The sequence below is a fragment of the Astyanax mexicanus genome, chromosome 25, assembly GCF_023375975.1.
Source record: "Astyanax mexicanus isolate ESR-SI-001 chromosome 25, AstMex3_surface, whole genome shotgun sequence".
Taxonomy (NCBI): Eukaryota; Metazoa; Chordata; class Actinopteri; order Characiformes; family Acestrorhamphidae; genus Astyanax; species Astyanax mexicanus.
The window spans coordinates 22,024,481-22,047,247 of record NC_064432.1 but is presented as its reverse complement, the minus strand read 5'-3'; the positions used below and the strand labels follow the sequence as shown (position 1 = coordinate 22,047,247).

General features: G+C 39.3%; 1 protein-coding gene and 1 long non-coding RNA gene across 5 annotated transcripts in view; one reads left to right on the top strand and one right to left on the bottom strand.

Moving 5' to 3' along the window:
- Window positions 1–22,767, top strand: part of usp53b (ubiquitin specific peptidase 53b) — a 50,492-nt gene extending 27,725 nt beyond the window's left edge. For all 4 annotated transcript variants that reach the window (XM_049472266.1, XM_049472265.1, XM_049472264.1 and 1 more), the window contains exons 13-19: window positions 3,999–4,341; window positions 4,495–4,818; window positions 5,659–5,723; window positions 19,085–19,151; window positions 19,902–20,635; window positions 21,180–21,258; window positions 22,197–22,767. In XM_049472266.1, coding sequence (XP_049328223.1) covers window positions 3,999–4,341; window positions 4,495–4,818; window positions 5,659–5,723; window positions 19,085–19,151; window positions 19,902–20,635; window positions 21,180–21,256 — 1,610 coding nt within the window. In that variant the 3' untranslated portion in view covers window positions 21,257–21,258; window positions 22,197–22,767. The remainder of the gene's footprint in view (window positions 1–3,998; window positions 4,342–4,494; window positions 4,819–5,658; window positions 5,724–19,084; window positions 19,152–19,901; window positions 20,636–21,179; window positions 21,259–22,196) is intronic.
- Window positions 13,768–14,556, bottom strand: LOC125787696 (uncharacterized). Its single transcript, XR_007429483.1, has 2 exons — window positions 14,369–14,556; window positions 13,768–14,269 (listed from the first exon to the last, which is right to left on the bottom strand). It is a non-coding gene; the product is annotated as an uncharacterized LOC125787696 (long non-coding RNA).

The following is a 22,767-nucleotide window of genomic DNA, read 5'->3' as shown; positions in this document are numbered from 1 at the left end:
AGTTGCTGATACAGAAAGTGATTCAGTTGCTGATACAGAAAGTGATTCAGTTGCTGATACAGAAAGTGATTCAGTTGCTGATACAGAAAGTGATTCAGTTGCTGATAGAGAAAGTGATTCAGATATGGAAAGTGATTCAGTTGCTGATACAGAAAGTGATTCAGTTGCTGATACAGAAAGTGATTCAGTTGCTGATACAGAAAGTGATTCAGTTGCTGGTACGGAAAGTAATTCAAATGCTGATATGGAAAGTGATTCAGATCCTGATAGAGAAAGTGATTCAATAGCTAATATAAAAAGTGATTCAGAAGCTAATATAGAAGAGCGCTATATAAATAACATTGAACTAAATTTAAATATATTTGAGATTTTTTTTTAAGGATCATCATGCAGTGAGTTTCTTAGTATTTGAAGGTTCAGTATATTTCAGTATATGTATGTGTGTTGATGGCTTTATAATATTAGTTTTTAGGGAAAGGTGTTCAGTTAATGCTCTGTAGTGTAATGTAGTGAACTGTGTTTGGTTTGGAAAGTGGTTATACAGAAACTCTGTGTGGAACGTCAAGGAGAAACCATCAGCCTCCCAAAACAGCATTAGTGAGCATTAACACAGTGGCCTCTGGCTCTGTGAGCACTCCAGCACCATATGACGACCCCGTAAGCCGATTTTTGGGCTTTTTGGGTTTTATGAGACTCTGTCTCCGGTCCGGCTGTTACAGCATGTTTCTGCATCAGCTATTACACTCATTTAATAAAGCAAATATAGGGCGTGTGTGGGTGTATATACACACACAACAAACAAATAAAAATGTTTAAGAAGAGTCTACCGTACTTTTCTGTTGTGTTTTTGTATTAGTTGAAATTAGGTTTTGAGTAATAGAAAAAAAAATGGTGACAGGTCAGTGTTTAACAGCATTAGCGTAGCATCTGTACAAATACTTAAATCCAATCTAAAATATGTTTTTGTGGCTAATTAGGCTTAATATCTTTCCATATAAAAAGACTCCTATTTGCTACTTTTGGGTAGTGTACCTCTTGGTAAGAGATCACAATGCACTTAAAGATATTGTCCAGTTGATCTCTGGACTAAGAGAAGCTGGTTGGTCCATTTCAACAATGTTTATAGTGATGTAGTGATCAATAAACCTGGACTGCAAAAGTGCTGGGTGGAGATATTTCTCATAAGCTCTAATGTACCAGTAAGACACAAGTTTAATACCAATTTACAATATGTTATTATTGAAGCCATTAGAGGCCTTAGAGTGTTAAAAACAGCTACAATTCCCTTTTTCCTCGAGTTAACAAATAAATTCAGTCCAGTGTGCATTAATATTATAATTTAAGATACAGTATTATATATTTAAAATGGCTGTAATTACTGCTCTTGAAGTTTTTCACCTGGTATCCAGAGTTTTAAAACTCATTATTTCTTCTTCTTTTTTTATGTAGTTTAGTGTCCAAGAAATAAGTTTTCATCTGTTTTTCCAATTTTATTTTTTTCATCTCTGCCCCTCACAACTGGAGTTTTTCTTTATTTTTTTATATTTACATTTTTGCATTTTACAAGTTTTATAGCATCAGATTTGTGTTAAAAGATACAAGAATGGATAAATTTAAAATTCAAGAAAAGATTCAACTTTTTATTTTTCTTAAAATTCACTTTGTGAAAGGCTGAAACGAAAAACTAGATAATTGAAAAAATGGATAAAAACACATTTTTATACCTAATTTTCTATTTTTGATTTTGCTTAATATGGTCAGAAATTAAACTGATAAAAGTTACACTGACTATTCACCTTTTTATTTTTCTTGAAATTTGGTTTGCGAAGGCTGAAATAAAAAATTAGATAATTGAAATATTGTATGAAAATTCAAATGATTTAAGTTTTATACCCAATTTTCTATTTTTGAATGTAGTTTGATACGGTCAGAAAATTAAACTGCTAATGTTACTCTGATGGTTCTGATGGTATAATCCAACCATAATCCAACTTTTGTTACAAGATACAAACATGGAAAAATTAGAAAACAAAGAAAATACTTTTTGGTTGAAATGGATGAAAACGTTAATATTTTTATAACTATATTTTAATACTGGGTTTTTACATCCAATTTTACGTTTTTTGCAATTAGCACTGACCCTACAGGCCCAGCTGTAGCAACATCTGTAGGTAAATGTGCTAAAGCAGGGGTCGGCAATAGGTGGGCTGTGGGCCAGATAAGGGAAAAAAAAAAATGCTTCTCTGGTGAGCTTTTGTTTACACTCCTCCCCTGTCTTTCTGTCGTGCGTGACTTTAGTTTCGCCTGTTCTCGTTTTTCCACCCGTTCTTGTGCTCCCTATCTCCTTATAAGGGTGTGTTTATTTATTTATTGTTTTTCTTTCTTCTTGGGTTTACCTGCTTTGAGATCAACTGTTCTGCAGTTGGGTTCAACAACCCTCTGGGCTGGAGAGCTGCTAGTCTGTAGCTCCATCCCATTAATGGGATGGAAAATGGCTTGGAAAATATCTGGCCCACGGCCAAACTTAATTGTCTATGCTAAAGCATGCCATACTGAACCTGAACATCTTCATACCCAACCATAACGTATCTCACCTTGTATCCAGGCTAGAGGCTCCAGGGTCTAATCTATTGTAGCCTCCATCCTTTCACTGTAATATTATAATCACTTATAAATACTGTATCATCACTACGTTCACACACACTCACATAAAATACCCTGTATATAATTTTACACACCGTGTATATAATATTACCTGATAGAGTAACCCACTGGCAGGATGTTGCAGCTCTTTGTTTCTGTGCGGGTCTTAGGGTAGAGGGGGGTGTGTCCTCTACAGAAGGGCATTCTGAGGGCAGCGCTTGCTCAGGAAAATGGTTTACGGTGTTGGCCAACATCCAGAAGCATAGCGCACCATCTGTCTCCCAAACTAGAGGCTAGCTCACAGCGAGTGTATCCACACACACACACACAACTCTCCAGATTCACTTTAAACACACACTTCCGGAGAGAGAGTGAAGAATGGGATCACACCTTAAAGAGCAAAATCTGAGAGAACTGTACTGTACTTACTGTTTTCTAATAAAATTTCACTTCTTTTACAGCCAATCAGAACATAGCACATTTACATATACAGTACCAGTCAAAAGTTTGGACACTTCTTATTCAAATTATTCAATGTTTTTCTTTTTTTTTTTTATCATACATAGTAAATGAATACTGAAGTGATCCAGACTATGAAGGAACACATAAGGAATCATGTAGTAACTTAAAAGTTATCCTGGGGCGGTCCTGATGAGAGCCAGTTTCTTTCTTAAAAAAACAAAGTAATTTGTTTCTTAACTCTTAAATCATTATGTCAAATTTTTCCAGCACCTTCAATAAATCTCAGCAGCCAGAGTCCGAGAGATCACAGTAAGCCCTGCTAGGTTTGGGTGGGTAGATGGTGCTCTCTCCCCTTATTACTTCTAGTGTAATGTAATGTTGGTCAGCACAGGTGTCTGTTAGCTGATGTATCAGAACTGGGGATCTGGCACTTTCTTCAGATCATGTTGCCGCTGCCTAGTGATGATGGAAAAGAGGTGGAGTCATGCGCTTGTGGATGGGTAAATTGTCTCGGAGAACATTTGAGTATGAACAATAATATTAAAGAGAAAAATATGTAAAATCAATAAATGAATGTAAAAACTAAAGCTGTGCTATTGATTAATTTGAAAAATGGCCAAATTTAAAGACAAAACAACTGAGCTAATTAACCTAAATTGTGGTCAAATTGGGTAATAAAATTTGTGAAAAATTGGTAACATTTGTGAAGCAGATAAACAGAAAAAAATGATCAACTTTCATTTGGACGTCACTGATTAGTTAATTACTTTGGTAATTGAGTAATTTAGTAGTGAGCCACTGTGCTGAATTAGCTTCAGTTAGTTTAGTTTGTTGGTGTAATATAATATATTAATTGAAATGCATTAATTGATAGTAATCCACTCTGTGTTTAGATATGGCGTATCCCAGGTCCTCTTCTCCCACTGAGAACGGTCTTCGCTCGCACTCTGACCAGAGACACCGTCCCGCTCTCTGTCGCCCGTCCCGCCCGGAGCGCTCCTCCTTCTACCCCCGCGGGTCACCCCAGGACCCCCGCTCGCACCCGGACCCTTCGGCCCGGAGACACGACTCCTCCTCCTCGGGACAGTACGAGCTGGGGGACGTGTCTGAGCGCGAGAGGTCTAAGCCGTCCTGGCGTCCGGTGCGGGAGGTCCTGAACGTAGACCGGGTCCTGAACGAGCTGGAGCGCCGCCAGCAGCAGCAGCAGCAGCAGCACGGGAGCCCGCGCTGCAACCGGTAGGATCCCATACGTACGATCCCAGTATTCCCTTACCGTTTGTGTGAAGCTCATATTTACACTTTTCCAGTTTCCCCTGTGCATATTCTCAACCTTTATAAAGTTCAGAAAGCTGACCTTTTAAAAAGTATTCTGTCCTCCATCTCTTGCAGCCGGCGGCTCGGCCAGGAGAGGGCGCTAACGGAGCGGAAGCAGAAAGGCCTGATGACCATCTACGAGGACGAGTCCAGGCTGGAGACGGAGAGCCGCAGTTCTCAAGAGTCTCAGCGCAGAGCCACGCCCACCAGCTCGGCACCACGCCCTAAGGGCGGAGCCAACGGCGGCCTGAGGGGTGACAACTGGACGATCCAGAGGACTGAGTCGGGCTACGAGAGCAGCGATAGGCTGAGCAGCGGATCCACCAATCCTGATTCGCCAGGCGTAGAGAACTTCGCTGGGAAGGAGCTGCGAGTGACTCCAGAAACTCAGCAGATCAGGTACTGAGAACATCCTGATCTTCAGCCTGAGAACGAACATTTACAGTTACATTTATGGCGTTTAGCTGATACTCTTATCCAGAGCGAAGTTCTTTCTATTACAGAGGTAAACCAATGTAGCGTTAGGAGTCTAGCCCAAGGACTCTTATTGGTGTAGCAAAGCATCCAGTCACCCAGGCTGGGAATTGAACCCCCGTCTCCCATGCAATGTGTGATGTGGTAGTTAGCTCACTGACAGGGAGTGGTGTTATCCACTGCACCGCTCCAACCACTGATGCTGCACTAATGAGGCTGGATAAGATTTTCTCCAGTTTCTTACAGAGTTTCTCTGTTCCACCTTAAATGACTAAGAGCTTACAGGAGGCATAATGTAACTGCATTGCTGTTTTAAGGTGGAATGTCCACCAACAGCACAGCATCCTGTGGGCAGTGTTTAAGGGGGGATAATAAAGTATGCAGGGAAACAGAAGAAAGAATAGAGGGATGCTATATTTTAATTTTAATGTGGATTTGAGCAATTTGGGACACGGCCTGTGTGTTTGTTGGTTGTGCAGGAAGTCTGTAACTGAATATAAGCATAAATGTTTGATTATTCACAGAATATAAGTGTGTAGCGGAGGCTTTTACAACTTTTCTGTTATCAACAAACATTATTCTTAGTGTTTATCTTCCAAAGCTGAGCGGAAAATCATTAAATATTACTCATTGTTTCCGTTTAGCAGCTTTTTGAAGCGTTATAATGTATGTTTGTTTGTTTGTTGTAAAATGTGTATTTAGATAGAAACACAGCAATTTTCTGCTTGGTTATAAATTGTTAAAATTTAATCCTCTTCCTCTCAGGGGTCAAGTTCATCACAATCGCGGCGACTCTAAACCTGAGCCAGTGCGCTCTCCATTGTGTCACGGTGAGTACCAGTTACATCTATAAACCCCACACCTACAGTTACCTGTATATTCTATTTTATTATTCTATTTATTCTACTGTAAATATTTTTTCTATGCACACTAGTGGGAACCTACACCCAAGTTTTCTTTTACAGAAAAATAGAAAAATTCTGTATTCTGCCAGTTATGCACACAAAAGAAGAATTTAATACTCTTAAGTCCAGTTAAATCCAATTTAGCTTAAATATTTTTAATTGTTTATGTCCAACATTTTTATTTTATGTTTGATATGGATGTTTTTATGTCACAAACCATTCCTTCACATTAAACATACATGATTAAAGTGTCTAAATCACATAAAATTAGCACATATAAGCTCTTATTACTTATTATTCTTATTACTGAGCTGCCGTTTTTTTTCTAGTGAAGTGGGCGGAGCTAAACTACTGTTTCTTTGGCTTGTAAACGTGTTCATTGGCTGGTTCATAATTATTAGTCCTAATTATTGGTATGTGCAACACAATGTTAAAAAAGGAAATAAGTGATGTCCGTTGTAATGGATGCAGGGTTTTAAAGGGTTAATGCGAACTTTAATTAAAGAAACTAAAGGAGTGAAATATTTTATTTTTGGTGACTGAGGTTGGGTTTAGGTGTAGGGGTGGTATGAATTAGGTACAGTTATTATTTTATGAATAAAGATATAAAAAGGATAGAAAAACAAATGCGTGTGAGAGAGAGAGAGATTTAATTTAAATTTCAGCATTAAATAAATAGTAATAAACTCTACAGCAATGACTCTTTTCACATGTGCGTGAAACTCATACACCGCTGTATGTAGATAGATAGATAGATAGATAGATAGATAGATAGATAGATAGATAGATAGATAGAATGGCAGAGAGGATAGATAGACAGATAGATAGACAGATAGATAGACAGATAGATAGACAGATAGATAGACAGATAGATAGACAGATAGACAGATAGATAGATAGACAGATATATATAGAGAAAGGCAGAGAGGATAGATAGATAGATGGATAGACAGATATATATAGAGAGAAAGGCAGAGAGGATAGATAGATAGATAGATAGATAGATGGTGTAGAAAAGTGCTGTCTTTAGCTTCTCTGTTGAATGTTCGTTGATCCAGGAATTCAGTCGACACGGAGATTGAGAGTGAACAAGTATGATTTATTTCAGATATCTGGGAAGAACAAATACAGGCAAAGCATCCTAGCCTAAGCTAGTAAGTCGCTCCCAAGTTCTTCTGAACCTCGGTATTTCTGACTCCATCTTTATACCCTTTTGTGACGTACCTCGGTTGCTAGGTGGTTGCTAGGCATGAATGAGTAATACTTCTGTTTTTCTAATTATTAGTCCCTTTTTAGTTTTATTCAGTCTTTCTCAGAACTCGTTTTATTTAGACCTTCTCGGAACTTCTGTTTGACCTTTGCCCAGTAGGCTTTCTGGGGAATCGTGAGTTGCCAAAAACACTGCTCGGGAAGTTTCAATTCCCCCAAGTGGCGGGCCTTTGGTTAAATGAGGTTCTATTATGGGTTATTGATTCCCCTGCTCAATGAAGAAGGGAAGATTCAGTTCCCCTTTGTGGCAGGCCCCATGGGTTATTAATTCCCCTGCTCAATAAACTTCCCCTATTTGTGGCGGGCCATGGTTAATTAACATTCACATTGTCTCACTGTGTATCTGCAGTAAGTTTTAGTTCATACTCTCCGTTTTATAATGGTATCGTTATATCTACCGTAAGATTAGTTAGTTAGTATATCTTAAACAAAGCTTGAAGTTGTATGTATAACTTTTCAGAGTAATCTTTTAATGTAAGGTTACAAAAATGTACTTTATTCACTAGTTTCAATCCAGCTAAAAAGAGGAACCCTGTAGTCTGTGTTTTATTCATTAGTTTCAATCTAGCTGAAAAGAGGAACCCTGCAGTCTGCCATGCTCTGGGACCGCAAGATGTTTTTACCATTAAAAAGAGGAAGCATGTTTTCTACAGTTGACCCTTGGGTCAGTGCTGCTGAGATGAGAGATTCTTTTAAGCAATTATATGATGTGTCTACGTGTGGAATACGATGTGTCTACGTGTGGATTAGTAACTAAGTATTAATGTTTACGAGAAGATGATGAGAATATAGAGTATAGCTTACATAGATATATTTGTGTAATATGTGCTTTAATTATCTAAGCTAAGGCTTTAGCAAGCATGATTATTGTAAGGTAAGCTCTAGCATGATTATTATAAGGTAAGCTTGTTATTTTAAGGCCAATCTTCCACAATTCCTCCTTTTGGCCTGTCCTAAGACAGGTCAACACTAAGCTCGAAGTCAAGCTCGAAGTCTACAGAACCCCCGTGGTTCTCTGGGCTAGCATCCAATAGTGACATCATATAATCAGGCGGCCGCTGTTTGTCGTCAAACATTTTAACAATGGTACGCTCTATGAGGGTTCGTAAGCAAGGAATACAGCAGCATCCGCACGTGACTATGATGGCCACAAATATTGCAAGAGCAGATGCCAGTGATAAAAAAACAGCCTTCCACTGGCCAAAAGTTCTATCTAACCAGTTGGTAAGCGGATTGTCGACCCCTGTATTATCTGTCATTTCTTTTGAGAGTGCCTTAAGGGCGTCCAAAGCTTTTGTTACGGACCCATCAGGTGCAGTGTTGTTAGGAATGACGGTACAGCACTCGGTTGTAGACTCAGTTCTAATCATGTGACATACCCCTCCTTTTTCAGCCAATAGCATGTCCAGAGCTATCCTATTTTGAATGGTCATTAGTGACGTTGCAGACAATTGGGATGCTAATCCTGTTACCGCTACACCAGTTATATTAGCCAGTCTCATTACCTGATAATTGACGTAATTAATTCGGTCAACATTTTTATTTGGAGTAATCCAGATTAAGATACTTTCAAATCCGGCTGAAACCTGGTCCACTAATTTATGTTCATCTGGAACGCCCCTCGGAACCCCAATCGAGTCTATATATGTGGGTGTGTTTTTAGTAAGATCGAATGAAACGTCACGTCTACTTCTGGATCCATGTAGTGTAGGTTTTCCAGTACTGGGACCAAACAGGGTAATTGGAGATAACAGTCTAACCATAGCACACAGGCCCTTGCTCCATATGGGGAGCCTCAGCAACAATGAGGAACCGCCACAATAATAGTACAGTCCCGCCCTGGCCCATTCGCCAACCGAATTGTTAGATGTATCAGTAAAAATAGTATGACACCAAGATGATTGTATTTCTCCCAGAATTTGAGGCGGATGGGTAACATTGCCCTTAGTGCGTCGGAAGCAAGTAAAATTGCCGGTTTTTGGGACTTGGAAGGGACCTGAGCCTGTGTTATTAGGAATTACTGGAAAAATGGTTGAAAGCGTGGTGCAGTTCGGTGGAGTAGCCATACGAGTCATTTTGATTAAACAGCTAAACCCTATCGGATCAGCGTTTGGATATAGTGGGGCCGTACTTAAATATAATGGGGGTCTAGCTTCTGCACATGCCACGCAGCCTTCCATCCCGGCCTCCCGAGCCTGACCCGCTATCCAGGTCAGCCACAAATTATCGTTACTGTACCCCATAGTTAGCCTTAGTATGTCCTCGGGTGTCCATGTCGAGTAGTCTGAACCTACCAATGTTGGTACTGCACCGTCAGGGGTAGTAGCGTTATCATTTGGTGATGGGGTTGCCCCTGCTTTCGGCAGATGCTTTGGAGGTGTGCGTAACACTCTAACCTTTATTACACCTAATGGATCTGTTCCCGTTATTGATACCCCCAATGTCAAATAGATTGTTGACTCCCGCATATTTGACCAATGTACAGACAACGTGATTGGGTTTTGGACCCCGGATTTGTCACGTTGCATCCTGATACGCTTCAAATTAAAATACATGGAGTTGGATACTATCTCATAAATGCCATTAGACGAGCGACCATCGGTGCTAAGGAAAACATTGGCTGAGTTTGGACATAGTTCGATAGTTTTAAGCCATTGTGCCTGTCCTGCAGTGCACTGTTCATTAGCGTATTTCGAGTAGCACAGATATATGGGATAGCCCCGCCATGTTGAATTCTGACCGTTACAGTTGATTACGTCACATAGGTCGAAATTGTATGCTGTTTTAGTATTTATAACATATTCTAGATTAATTCCCCTAAACTTCTGTACACATGCGTTTTGGTTATCTGTCGAGCGTTTAGTCCGGTGAAAATTATTGTTGCCTGAACGGGCCTTATGTGGGGTGTATTTAGTTGGAGGGTTTACAGCTGTCGTGTCATTGTTCTTACTAATTGGTTCAGCTTTTCTCTGAAGCGCTATGTCTACCCAGAGCATGCCAACCAGCAGTACTACCAATAGTACTTTCAGATATGTTGGAATCACTCCCATCTGTAGATTTGACCAGCTTAGGCAATCCCCATTCCTTTCTTCAGTCCTGCCCCCACCCCGTCTGCCATACCATGCCATAGCTAAAACAAGTGTGTTCCCCCTAATGAGTAAATAGTTGATTATAGCCCTATATGTGTATGTGTAAAGGTGTAAAAGTTCAGTTCTTCAACTCCCCAGGGAGTCTCAGGGTGGTAATTCAGGTGGCGCAGGTTGGTGCCCTAGGTGGCACTAGTTGATCTGCGCTGGAGGCGAGGGGTAGACTACCCTCGACGTGCCCCTGGCCTCAGGGGATTATTCTGCCCCTATGTTGGTGGAGGCCTCCTTTTCTGCCTGTTCTGATCCGGTTGCCTTGGCTTGTGGTTGATCAGCAGGCCGACACTGGGAGAGATGATACCAGGAAGTGCCTTTGCCGTCCAGCCGGACTGCGTGGCTTGTCCTCTCCGCCACCCGGAATGGGCCTGTCCACCTGGGTTCAGACCACTTCCGCTTTATGACTCTCAGGTATACCCACGGAGTTATGGCCAACTCGGGGGGGTTATCCTCCTCTGGTGTCTGCTCCCGTGTGTTCTGTACCTGCACAGAAAAAGCTTCACATACAGCTTTTAACTTATTGAACACTTGATCGTAACCTTGGTTGGTAGTGCCATGAGGCAGTTCGGATGGGGCTTTTAGTGCAGTCTGCGGCCCCGGGAATGCTACGCCTCTGACCAGTTCAAATGGGGAGAAGCCTGTGCTTCTGTTCACTGAACTCCTAATGCTGATCAGGGCAATTGGTAAGGCATCAAGCCAATTCATGCCTGTGGTCAGTTTAATTTTTGCTAGTTTGGCCTTCAAATTTTGATTCATCCGCTCCACCTGACCCTGTGAGGCGGGATGATATACAGAACCATAGCTATGGCGCAAGCCCAACGCTTGCTCTACCCACTGCAGTGTTTTGCTGGTAAAATGCGTCCCGTTATCCGAGTGGATTTTCCTAGGAAACCCATGTTGTGGAATCCAGTGGTTGATCAACATTTTGCAAACTGAGCGAGCATCCTCCTTAATGGTAGGAATTGCCTCAACCCACCCTGAACCTATATGTTTATTATCATTGCTCCATGCAAAGTTTTAATGATCAGCTGCTCTATTCTCCCATTCATCTCCACACTGATTGATAGAATATCAGGGCCCAAAGTTTTAAATTCTGCACAAACTACACATAATGTGGCTTCTGTGTCAGGAATGGTTCCATGTTGATGTACTGGGCTTTCTTGGGTTACTTTTGCTTGGACTTTAGCATCACCGCTTGTGGCTATATTATTTTACCTGCCACTTTAATTTTCTGCGGTGTGCTATTTATTAAGAAGTTATGATTCTGACTTTATTCAGTTCCCAAGATTTTATAAAGCCTTGATTTCTAGATTTAGTTGATTTTATTTAGTGCTTTAAGAATTGGGATAAGTGGAACGTGATTATTTTTCTCTGTATCAATCGTTCCATTACAAACAATAATATTATCAATATCCATAAACACAGATGTTATGCTTTGCTTTGTCCACGTTATTATAGCAAGTAAATCCGAACAATGCTTTACATTTACTTTTCAATATTTTCAATATGTATTTATGCATATACAATGCCAAGCAGATTGCTTTTCACAATGATCAACAATACATGTATTTCCTTAAACAATTTATCAAATCTCACTTACTGTTTCCCTTGCTCAAAAAGTGGCTCACATGTTGAATAGTGAAAGTTCAATTTTATGATTTCTAAGTTTCTTATTTCTTCTTTTTAAATTAGGATTGAGTGTGTCTTATGCTAGTTAAGACTGTTACAATATTGCTGAAAGTAATTGCTCATCTGCATAGAGGTTGTTTTAAAACCAAACTTTAAAAAATAAACAAGCTAAAAGTTTAAAAAAAAAAAAAAAAAATGCTCTATATCTATAAAATAATGATTGGTCAAAAATGGTGGTAATATTGGTGATCTATTTACATCTCCCCCTTGTTCTGAAACAGAATTTCTGTTTCAGAAAACTTAACACAAAATTGCTCCACCCTCTGTTGTCTTTCCCCTGTCCACTGGGCTGGTCTACCCTGCACAAGCCTCCACTGACACACACCCCATCACTCCATTCATCCACTCACTCTCCCCCTGGGCTGCGCTTCCCTTCCATGATGTTTTCTCTGTTTTCTGTTAAAATGCATGTGGTGGTCAGATCGAGACTGTGCCTGCCTTAGGTTGTCCCTTTGTAGTACGTTGGGATCTTACCCGTCTTTGGCTAACCAGCCTATCCCACTGAACCACACACAGCGTAGCAGCACTGTTTTATCAACATTCAGTGCTGTAGTGTACAGGGTACAGCTAGGGAGCACAAACCCAGGTATGTCATACTGTCATAAACTCACACTCTGGTGTTCACAGTGAAAGCCTGTGCAAGGCACCGAGTATCCATAGTTTATTATTTGTTATTATTGTATACAGATTTTCCTTATTACCATCAGTATCACCCTTTTTCTCCCACTGAATTTAGCTTAAATTATTTGCTTTGATGCCACTGCTCTGGAATAGACCCCAAAGAGTGCATGTCAATGAATATTATTCAGATTTGGCATCTGTATCTCACAGATGTACCACAAGGTTAAATTTTGGTCCAGTTTTATTTAATATATACATAAATTATATTGCTGGCTCTGCTTCTCAGATTGCAAACTTTACCTTTATGCAGATGAAACAATTTTATATTGCTTAGCTGATTTTGTTCATGCTACAGCCAGAAAATTATGCATTTGTTTTATAGGTGGCATTGTATAAGCATGAAAACTAAATTTATGCTGTTTTCCAGATCTCTTTCTAGTCTAATTTAATACTGTAAAGCAAAACAGAGAGCTGCATTTTCAAACTCATTGTATTTCCCCTTATTTAAAATGAGAAAGACCCAATTCACTAATGCTTGTATTACATCCAATACTGAGTTTCATTTTTCAAATAAATAAGGTCTTTCCTCATTGGTTTCTGAAATCAACTATCCCTCTTAAGAGGATCAAAATGTCGGCATAGCCTGAGATACATGAGAACATAGAGAAATTTGATATTACATCTGTCTTATATAAGTCTCATTCAGCTAGGACTGAACTGAGATCAGTCTGAATAAGAAACGAATAGTAAGATAATTGACTAAATCACCTGATAGAAAAAGCTGTGTTTGGAATGGCTCACTCATTAATTCATTCACTATTCACTATGTAGCATTTTTCTATTTATTGAACTGATTATTTAACAATCAAACAAGAAACCATGTTTATTTGTCCTGCTCTGAGGACATCTGACACAACAGTACTGCATGGCATAGTATATTTTGGAATTTCCAGCATACATCTTCTGTACAATATTATTATAATATAATGTAATTAATAGTGAACTCTATGGGGAAAAAATGTACTGCTCAGTTTTTACAAAGCACTGCAAAAATGGCCAATCCAAATTGCTTAGTATTTCTGCAATAGGAAACGATTCCGACACCGCCACACACATTCATTATTTCCATTATTAGATTTGCTTATAGAATATAGAGTTAGACATATGTCCCTGTTAGGTTAGGGCCCCCAAGATATAGTCCAATACCCAAAATGAAGCTAATTATTTTCCTCAATTCTGACTCCCCCTTTTCTGTGTTTTATTTTTTATTTGTTTTGCTAACCAACCCCATAATCCCTTTATTAAGTTCTCTAAATTCTCTAATTATCTATCCAGTCACACACCTTCTCTGACATTATTCAACAACTTAATTATTTATATTAACACTTCCCCAACCTTGCTTACATTAAAGTACACTGTACTCATGATTGGGTATTCACATTTTCACATTTTCATTTTAGAACTGTCTTATAACGTATGCATATGTATATTATATTATATTTCTATTTCACATTAGTCACTGTCATAATAGATGTCATTGCACTTTACTCTGTTAATTATTTAATTATTTATGACCATTAGTAATATCGACTGCACTGCTCCGTGTACAGATAGATATTTACCTTGTATAGTTAGGTTTTTTATATCCTTATTATTTTCTTATATATATATATATATCTATCTACCCATACAAAAGCCTTTTCCCCCTGTTCACCTCTGTCCCCCATTTTCACTGTGTATTACTCTATTTCCCTACTGAACTTATGTTCTATTTTCTATGATATCTCACAAGTGTTAATTCACAAATAACCAACCTCTCAGTCTAAAGCCAATAGGCTGGACCAACTCCACCTACTTCACCTTGGACTCCTCCCCTGCAGTGGGACTCATCCATTCCTATTTCGTTGTCACACAAGATTTCGTACACTCAACCAATCACACCGCTCACAGGAGCCCCGCTTACAGACAGTTTCACACACACTCCAACACATACGCACACACTTCTGTTTCACGCACTCTGTCTTACACACACTCTTTTAATTCGCTGCCATACACTTTCACACTCACTGGTACACTTTTAATCCCTGTAACAGACACTCGTACACCCTTTTACTGTGCCTATTCAGTCATCATCACTTAAACAAGTGGATTACACCCATTGTTCTGTAGGATTGTTAAATACTCCAACTATCCTATTTATTTTATATATGTATATATATATATATATATATATATATATATATATATATATATATATATATATATACATTTTATTATTATGCTATTTTATTATGTTATTTTACCCCCCCGCGCGCACAAATCACATACAACAATTAAATCAACAATTAGCAATTGCTTTACCTCAGTTGTACAATACCAATAGCATATGTATTTTTATTTTGTTTTTCTTATTTTTATTTAAACTACATACTCTTATCCTTCTTTCCTGCACCTAAGCAGAAAACACTACTTCAGAGTATTTCAGTGCTCGTTCTTTAAACTAAAAACTTAAAAATAAAGAAAATAAAAAAGTTTTAAAAATCTCCCAGCAGTTTGTATAACCGTCTGGGTTTAAGGTGGACCACGCCTAAGGATGACCCCGTCTGTCCCGGCAATTATCTCACATTGATCACGTGTGAGTGGGGTACGCCAGCTCCCAGTCCTTTTAATTTATTTAGAAGTAACCACTTTCAAGGAACACCACGTCCTAGCCATTAATCTAACCCAATATGGGCAGATGGGGCACGCCAGCACCCGGTCTCATTAAGCACTGTTTTCCTTATCCTTTATCCTTTTTCCTTTTATCCTTTTATCCTTTATACCGGTTTCTTAAACATAAAATAGAAGAGAAAATAATAATAAAAAATTTTAGTTGTTCAATCCAATTTACCAGGATGTAGCTTACTGGATCCCATCACTCATTCTGTTTGAAATATCCAATATGCAGATTTTTTAATAAAAAGGCAATCTGCTCACCTGTGTAGGATGGGCCCAAATGAGTGAAGAAATCTGTCAGCTGTGTCCTCGCCGGCCGAAACCCTGGATCGCACGTCGGAAGGTCACCAAATTGTAGAAAAGTGCTGTCTTTAGCTTCTCTGTTGAATGTTCGTTGATCCAGGAATTCAGTCGACACGGAGATTGAGAGTGAACAAGTATGATTTATTTCAGATATCTGGGAAGAACAAATACAGGCAAAGCATCCTAGCCTAAGCTAGTAAGTCGCTCCCAAGTTCTTCTGAACCTCGGTATTTCTGACTCCATCTTTATACCCTTTTGTGACGTACCTCGGTTGCTAGGTGGTTGCTAGGCATGAATGAGTAATACTTCTGTTTTTCTAATTATTAGTCCCTTTTTAGTTTTATTCAGTCTTTCTCAGAACTCGTTTTATTTAGACCTTCTCGGAACTTCTGTTTGACCTTTGCCCAGTAGGCTTTCTGGGGAATCGTGAGTTGCCAAAAACACTGCTCGGGAAGTTTCAATTCCCCCAAGTGGCGGGCCTTTGGTTAAATGAGGTTCTATTATGGGTTATTGATTCCCCTGCTCAATGAAGAAGGGAAGATTCAGTTCCCCTTTGTGGCAGGCCCCATGGGTTATTAATTCCCCTGCTCAATAAACTTCCCCTATTTGTGGCGGGCCATGGTTAATTAACATTCACATTGTCTCACTGTGTATCTGCAGTAAGTTTTAGTTCATACTCTCCGTTTTATAATGGTATCGTTATATCTACCGTAAGATTAGTTAGTTAGTATATCTTAAACAAAGCTTGAAGTTGTATGTATAACTTTTCAGAGTAATCTTTTAATGTAAGGTTACAAAAATGTACTTTATTCACTAGTTTCAATCCAGCTAAAAAGAGGAACCCTGTAGTCTGTGTTTTATTCATTAGTTTCAATCTAGCTGAAAAGAGGAACCCTGCAGTCTGCCATGCTCTGGGACCGCAAGATGTTTTTACCATTAAAAAGAGGAAGCATGTTTTCTACAGTTGACCCTTGGGTCAGTGCTGCTGAGATGAGAGATTCTTTTAAGCAATTATATGATGTGTCTACGTGTGGAATACGATGTGTCTACGTGTGGATTAGTAACTAAGTATTAATGTTTACGAGAAGATGATGAGAATATAGAGTATAGCTTACATAGATATATTTGTGTAATATGTGCTTTAATTATCTAAGCTAAGGCTTTAGCAAGCATGATTATTGTAAGGTAAGCTCTAGCATGATTATTATAAGGTAAGCTTGTTATTTTAAGGCCAATCTTCCACAATGGATAGATGGATAGATGGATAGATGGATAGACGGATAGACGGATAGATAGATGGATAGACAGATAGATAGATGGATAGACAGATATATATATATATATAGAGAAAGGCAGAGAGGATAGATAGATAGAGAGATAGATAGAGAGATAGATAGATAGAGAGATAGATAGAGAGATAGATAGAGAGATACTTTATTTATCCTGAAGGAAATTTAGGCATCCAGCAGCAACAACACAATACAATAAGAAACATATTCAAACATAAATTAAAAAAATATAAGGCTATAAAAAACGTACTATACAAGGTAAGATATATCTGTAAACAGAGCAGTGCAGTAGATGTTACTAATGGTCAATAAATAATTAAATAATTAACAGAGCAAAGTGCAATGTGCAATGACATTGATTATGAAAGTGGCTGATGTGACAGAGAAATATAATATAAATATGCATCTGTAACAAATATAGTTCTAAAAAGAGAATGTGAAAATGTGAATACCCAATCATGAGTAAAGTGTACTTGAATGTAAGTGAGGTTTGGGAAGTGTTAATGTAAATGTAAAGTTAAGTGGTTGAATAATGTCCATGTGGTGTGCCTGGATTAAACTCAGTCAGCAGCAGCATCCCGTCCCCGATAGGAGGAGTTAAAGAGTCTGATGGCTCTTGGAATGAAGGATTTTCTGAGTCTGTCTGTTGTGCAGCCCATGTGCCAGTAAAGCACGTTTTTTTGGTCAGTTGTTCTGATTTGTACAGGTTTCTCTGTTTTTGCGTTCGCTAAACGAATCACGTAAAACACGCAGTAAAAACTTTCCCAAAAAAAGCCTCTAAAGAGAAAAGCAGCTTACAGTTTTAGGCCAGCCCACCCCCGTCCTAAAGAGTGGAAGATTATGATAGAACATGAGCCAGAGGAAAAGCCCGCTCTACACAGTCGCTAATGACCCTGCAGCTGCATTTGGGGCGGGTTACACAAACCCAGCTCCAGCATTAGAGCTGTATAATCTGCATTTCACTTACAATCTGCACCTCTTTCCAAAAAGTCCAAGTGTTCAGCTTTAGCTCCTCCTCACAGCCTGTGGAAAAGCTGAGGGAGCAAAGATCTAGGCCACTATAAGCCTGGATAAAAAAAAAAATTAGATCACACACATTGTTTTACAACACTGGTATTGTGTGTTTGAGCTGCTCTTATTATACAACCACATGTCAAAAAATCCTGGGCGAGGGTTTCTATCCAAGCCCTGCACAGCTCGCTGCTTTCAGCTAGTTTATAAAGATGTATATAAGTGATCCTGAACACTTTACTTCATTTCATTTGTGTAATTAAAGCATAAAAATGAACTAAAACCTACCATTTCTCAGCTCTTTATCCTGGCTCTCTCCCTCACTCCTCGCTGCCACTGTACACAGCAGCTCACTTATATGCTGGGGGCTGTTCTAATCGTGAATTTACCTCAGCAGTGCTGCTCTTATCATGAATTTACCCTTGCAGTGCTGTTCTAATGATGGATTTACCTCAGCAGTGCTGTTCTAAACATGAATGCTCCTCAACATTGCTGTTCTAATCATGAATGTACCTCAGCATTGCTGTTCTAATAATGAATTTACCTTTGCAGTGCTGATCTAATCAACAATTTACCTCAGCGGTGCTGTTCTAATAGTGAATTTGCCTTTGCAGTGTTGCTCTAATAGTGAATTTACCTCAGCAGTGATGCTCTAATGCCCTAATAGTGAATTCCCCTGTCAGGGAAAGCAATGCAATGTGTTGCAATACAACTTTAAACATATAAGTCATTGTTCTGGGATGAAAAATATTGGTTTTCAATAGTAACTGTTGGCAATATTGGAAAGCTCTAGATTAACAGGGTGGTGGTAATAATAATAATAATAATAATAATAATAATGCTGGACATCTATGTGTGTGTGTGTGTGTGTGTGTATCAAAGCATTGACCTTAAAAGTCAAACATTAAGTATTTAAAGAGCGATTGGCAGAGTGGCTTGTAAGTTAACTAAAATTAGCGCTGACCTTTAGTCCTTTGTGCTTGTTAAAGGGGTGTGTGTGTGTGTTCTCTGATTTAAAGAACAAAACGTTCTGTTCCATCTTGTGGTTTTATTGATTTAAAATTTAAATGATTATTAAATGATGATTATGTTTATGGGGCAGCGTGCCCACTGCTCACCTGCTGACCCGGCTCAGGCCGTGCTGTTACTGCCCCCTACTGCTGAAGCTGTGGAGCTGCAGCGCTGCTGTTTGATCAGTTTGGGTTCAGCAATGATGTTTTCTCATTCCTGCTGTTATCTGTGATCGTAGGTAAACATCTGTTAAAGGTCCAGGGCAGGAACACTGAGCACCTGATGAAGGGCAGCCCGAGCTCACGGTATCTATATAACGCCACACCACACACCAACACTACTGTTAATACAGACTTTTGTTCCTTAATTGTTCCCGTCATTTAAACAAAAGTGTTTAAACCTTTGCCCACAACTACAGCTCTAGGAAAAAATTAAGATACCACTCTGATTTTGCTTTTTATAGGAATATGTTTGAGTAAAATTATCTATTCTATAAACTACAGACAACATTTCTCCCAAATTCCCCCCCCCCCCCCCAAAAAAAATTAGGGAATTTATTTGCAGAAAATGAGAAATGACTAAAATAACAAAAAAGATGCAGAGCTTTCAGACCTCAAATAACGTAAAGAAAACAAGTTCATATTCATAAAGTTTTAAGAGTTCAGAAATCAATATTTGGTGGAATAACCCTGTTTTTTAATCATAGTTTTTATCCACCTTGGCATCATGTTCTCCTCCACCAGTCTTACACACTGCTTTTGGATAACTTTATGCATTTACTCCTGGTGCAAAAAGTCAAGCAGTTCAGTTTGGTTTTTACTGGTTTGTGATCATCCATCTTCCTCTTGATTATATTCCAGAGGTTTTCAATGTGGTAAAATTAAAGAAACTCGTAATTTTTAGGGGGTTTCTTATTTTTTTGCAGAGCTGTATTTAGTTTAACATTGTTTTTAATAATTGTACAGCATTTTACAGAAGTATGCAGCCAGTACTACGTGGCAAAAAAATTCTCCTCAGACCTCAGTTTTGACCCGAGTTGTTGTTCTTCTTTACAGACGGAAGCAGAGGTACTCCTCCTCCTGCAGCTCCCGGAAGGGAACCGGCTCTGAGCGGGACCCCACGGCCCCTGAGCAGCAGGACGTCCCGCTCTGTTCCCCCGAGAGCCCGGCGGTGCGGCGGGTCTCCAGGCTGAGCAGCTCCGAGTGCAACAGCTCAGACGAGACCACCAACCCCCCGTCCGAGCAGGAGGACAGCGCCTACCGCTCCAGCACCAGCGAGACGGCCCCGCCCGAATCCCCCCGCCCGGGACGTCCCGTCCGAGACGAGTCTCCTCTGGCCACACGACCCAAACAGGGCCGGACCCCCCCCTTCCGCCCGCGCCTCCTGCAGGAGCCGTCCCAGACGAGCCCACGACCGGCCAATCACCGCAGACTGGACCCCTGGCAGGCCTCGTCCGACCTGAGCTCCAAATCCGGCTCTGATCAGGAGCGGGGCGAGTCCGGGGCCAGCGAGCCGTCAGACGAGAGACCCCGAGCCCCCGCCTCCAACTCCGCCTCCACATCTAGCTCCGCCCCTCAGGGACCCGGAGTGGCTCTCACTACGTACTTCAACGTGGACAACTGCATGACGGACACCTACAGACTGAAGTACCACCACCAGAGGCCGCTAGTGCTCGCCATACCCGAGCAGAGGGGAGGGGGCAGGGGGGCGGAGCACCGAGACACCCCCCACTCCGTCCACTCCGCCCACACGGACGCTCCGGAGCACAGCAAGAACAGGCCCGAGACAGGTTTACTGCTGTTCCCACCTGAGATACATAAACATAAATACTCATATACACTGATCTGATTAGCCCTTTTAAAACCTATACTGTCTCACATCACTACTACAGCATTAGCACACTGTCTACCAATACTGTACCACATCACTACTACAGGCCTACAGGCCTCAGCCCACATTGCTAGCGGGATGTTAGAACGCTAGCTAAAAGCCTTGTCCTGTATTTATAGTGTGCTTACCCAGCTCGTTCTAGGTGGGTCACATGACGTGGCAGGTGTACTGTTATAGGTGGCAGAATTTATGCCAGATTTAAGTAATTAATTATGCATATTTTAACTGTGGATGTATTGCGTTACAATAATGTACAATTAAACACCACCAATGCAATTGTTTGGCTGTTAAGTTATCAAATAAACTAGATTTTTCTGTAGCCTCTTTAGCGCCCCCTAATGTAAACGGCTCTCATTTTGAGAACTTCTGCTCTACAGTTAATTCTTTAAATGCTGTTAATAATGTATTTAATGCTCTTTTATTTTCTCCACTTTTTATTTTAGGCCCAAGCAGCAATAAGTCCACTGCAAAGTGGCACCCAGTAACTCCTAAAGGACTGGACGAGCGTGGATATTTGTGAAGGTGAGTTGTTTTTCTAGTTTTCTTCCAGTTAGTTAATCCCAGTTCAACACAAAAGGGGCAAATTCAGGTCCAGAGGGTAAATATCCACCCCATGATTTTCCCTCGACCTGGATTCACGGCCTTTGAGTGTAGGGGAGAAGGGAAGGGCCATCATGCACACACACACACACACACTAATTTAATTCATTTTTTTCCTTAAGTTTGTTTTTAATAATATATATTTTTTCATTTTATTTTATTTTAGACTTTGTTTTATTATACTATAATTTTAGCAGTTTTTAACTATGTATTTATTTATTATTTGTTATATATTGTGTTTTTTTAGTTTAGTTTTTATTTTACTTTTATTTGATTGTTTTTTACTTTTTATTTTATTTTATTTTAGTTGTATTTATGTTTTGTCCTCTACTTTATTTATTTATTTATTTTGTGTAGTTTGTGTTTTATTTTATTAATTTTGTTCTCTTCTTGTTTGTTTATTTACTGTACCTCAAATATTAATTAAAATCTTAGTTTTTCTTAGTTAACAATTGACATTATTTTATTTTTTATTATATTTTTTCCTTTTTATTTTATTTTAGTTTTTATTTTATTATACTAATTTATTTTTTCATATTTAAATTTTATTATTAATATATTGTTTTTTCATTTTAGTTTTTAATTTATTTTTATTAAATTGTTTTTTTTTTTCCTTTTTTTATTTATTTATTTTTATTTATTTTTTGTTTTCTATTTTATTTTGTTTTGTGTTTTATTGTAGTTTTTAGTGCTCTATTTTATTTTATTTTGTTTTGTTTTATTTCATTTTATTTTATGCTTGTTTTTTTTTTATCTGTGGTACCTAAAATATAAAAAAAATTATATATTTTTTTTGTAGTTAACAGTTAACGCTTCAAATACATAATATATATTTTTTGTTGTTTTTGTTTTTCTTTAAGGTCCTGATTGTTGGAAAATATGCAGTTTGAAGCTGAGGCCAAAGATTGGAGGAGGAGGAGGAGGAGGAGGAGGAGAGTCAGTGGATGTTTATTATTGGACTCTGGGAGCTGAGGCTGGAGGAGAGGCAGGTGTGTGTTGCTGAGAAGGGTGGTTGCTGGGGTTCTGTCCGGGTGCAGGTGTGTGTGTGTGGGGGGGGTGGGGGCAGGAGGGCAGAATGCACTTTGGCTTATCATAGAGTTCACATGCAAACCATGGCTGGCCATTTCTGTGCTTTGGAGTTTCTTCAGGAGATCTGACTGAAGGTAAGGAAAGAGTCTGAGCTCGCGTGTCTCGGTGAATTCGGAACGTTGCGGTTTCTCCGGCGGTAAAGTTAGAATTTTACCGCGGACCAGAACTTTGTTGCGTCTTCACAGGTTGCTTATGGAGTGCCTTCCCGCTGTCGGTCGTGCTGAATATTGGCATGACGATTCATACGATACGTCTGTTGTACAATGATGTCCTCTATCTATTTTTGGAGATGTCTATGCATTTATTTTTATTCTTTGTTTAATAAATATTATTTGAATGCTC